Source organism: Dreissena polymorpha, chromosome 5, assembly GCF_020536995.1.
Source record: "Dreissena polymorpha isolate Duluth1 chromosome 5, UMN_Dpol_1.0, whole genome shotgun sequence".
Classification (NCBI taxonomy): Eukaryota; Metazoa; Mollusca; class Bivalvia; order Myida; family Dreissenidae; genus Dreissena; species Dreissena polymorpha.
The window spans coordinates 6,575,478-6,577,794 of NC_068359.1; the positions used below are offsets into that span (position 1 = coordinate 6,575,478).

Below are 2,317 nucleotides of genomic sequence, written 5' to 3' on the forward strand. Positions count from 1 at the left end.
TGCAAATTAATACAATAATCTCATGCAATCGGATTGGAAACATATATCATATGCAACACATCTAAAGCTTTTCACCTTGTAAAGACCAATAAAATGTAGACCTTATCATAAGTGCTTTTAATTGTGTCCTCTGAATACCATTAATTTTCTAGTTCGTCAATGTTTTTATTTGAAACGTTCTCCTCCATTAAGTTGATTGTGATATTAACTTTCTTCCTATAAGTTCTGTTTACTTTTTTTATTATCGACCTATATGAAATAGATGTGCCCATTTGCTTCATTAGCAGGGTTTCTAAAAAAAGTTGATCGCTTATTGTAAAGTGTTATTCACTATCGGAATTTCACTTATATTTTGATAATTATGTATGAGTTATTTTGAGACTAAGTTTTCCTTCTTCGATATGGCATGTTATATAAGTGGTGGATCATATTGACCCATTGTGCTTTATTATGTTATTGTGTTTCATATTTCGCATATCCTTATAACACTAGTTTATTATTTATTTAAGGTCGTAAGACAATCAAATTAATTATCTGAACAAACAAAATACGACATATTATATTGCTTTATCTAAATATCACTGCCCCGCTTTTTATCTGTTTACTTACTAAAGAATTGAAATGTGCGATTGTCAACAAGACCATCATTTTATCTATTACTGCACTATTGTTATTTCAAAGATGATATCATACGAAATAGTCAGTTATTAATCACTTCATAGGTTATATCGGTGATTTAATTTTACATACCTCGGATGGTAAAATAAAATGTACTGTTTATTTATTGCCATAACAGTGGTAATAGTTAATCTGAACAAACTGTCAAAATGAAGATACTTTCACTGGTCCTACTGATATATTTATTCATTTGGAACGCCGCTTTACAAGGTATGAATGTTTTTATGTTTGTTTGTTTTAATAATCAGTGGCTTTCTCATAAAGGTTTATAGGAATACAGTATAATGCATACATTGATTTATAAGATGTTTATGTGTATTTAAGTATTGTCTTAAATATGTTCATGTCTGTTTAAACCTTTACATGCTTTTGTAAATATCGTTTGCTTGACTGTCCGTAGAAAACAATAACTATAATACAGTAAAAGTTTAGAAGTAATTTTAAGAATTTACTGGTAATCAGATGTAACATTTGATATGTTGACGCTAAAATACGCGTTCCGTTATATTTGCAAGTGCTTATCTTCCGATTTCTCAATTATTGTCTTCTAATATTAAGAATTGTATAACCACCTTAGTAATCTAGTAATTATTAGGTTGTTTTTTTATTTTATTGGCAATCGGTTTTCAATGGAAAAAATAAGTAATGATTATATTATTGTGTAACAACAAAAAAGAACTCCATAGTGGTTTTGTATATCATGTACAAAATCCCTTCTTCGTACTTTACAAAGATAGTAGGATTAACACAACCGTATTGTCATACCTAATAGCAAATTATGTTTTAGAAATAAACAGTACATCTGCAACCTGGTTTGATGCAACAGATTATTGTATGAAGAACAATAAATCGTTGATAAAGTTCAAGTGGGACGAAACAGTAACACCTCAGTTTAAACGTGATCATGCTATTGTGTTCAGGAAAACAAACATGTGGGTTGGAAATTACATTCACTTCCGGTACATCAACGGGACAGGTTAGAAAACACGTGTTACATTACTGCTAACTGTATTATTAATACAGATGAAACATTAAAAAAAACAGTTTGAAAATAAAGGCTCTGCTTTTTGGGGCAAAGGTTAACTTTGATAACATGCATGTTTTGTAGTAGAAGAATATGTACCGACGAAGATATTGTGCTACTCCTATTGAAACAAAGACCAGATAATATTCGCTCTCTTTTGAATACATGCCATTGACAAGCTCAGACCTCGTTCGCGTTCATTATTTTAGTAATGTTTTTGTATTTAAATATTTTGCCTTTTCGTGTATTATTGCTAGGATGTTAATTAAAGTTTAAAAACAATAATGAAATGTTCTTTTTACGCTTCCTAGATGTCAAGGAACAGATTGATCCTCCAACTGATAAATGTATATCCGCAAAGTTGTCAACAGTTGCGGATGGCTTGAACTATACATTTGTTTTGGTCCCTAGAAGCTGTACAGATAAGCTCCCGTCAGTTTGCGGAAGCAGTCATTGTACGTTCTTGTCAATGTCTTAAAAGCTGGCGTCATCATTATGTCACTTATATTCATAAATAAAAGTATTATCTAAGGAAAAATATCGCATGATCAGATATTGAAAGGTTACACTATTTTTTCAAATTACAATGTCTATACATTATTTACTAATATCGTC

General features: G+C 30.4%; 1 protein-coding gene across 1 annotated transcript in view; it reads left to right on the top strand.

Moving 5' to 3' along the window:
- Positions 1-671: 671 nt before the first annotated feature.
- Positions 672-2,317, top strand: part of LOC127880716 (uncharacterized) — a 6,366-nt gene continuing 4,720 nt past the window's right edge. The window contains exons 1-3 of the mRNA XM_052428075.1: positions 672-888; positions 1,466-1,654; positions 2,014-2,157. Of these exons, the coding sequence (XP_052284035.1) occupies positions 828-888; positions 1,466-1,654; positions 2,014-2,157 (394 nt within the window). The 5' untranslated portion in view covers positions 672-827. The remainder of the gene's footprint in view (positions 889-1,465; positions 1,655-2,013; positions 2,158-2,317) is intronic.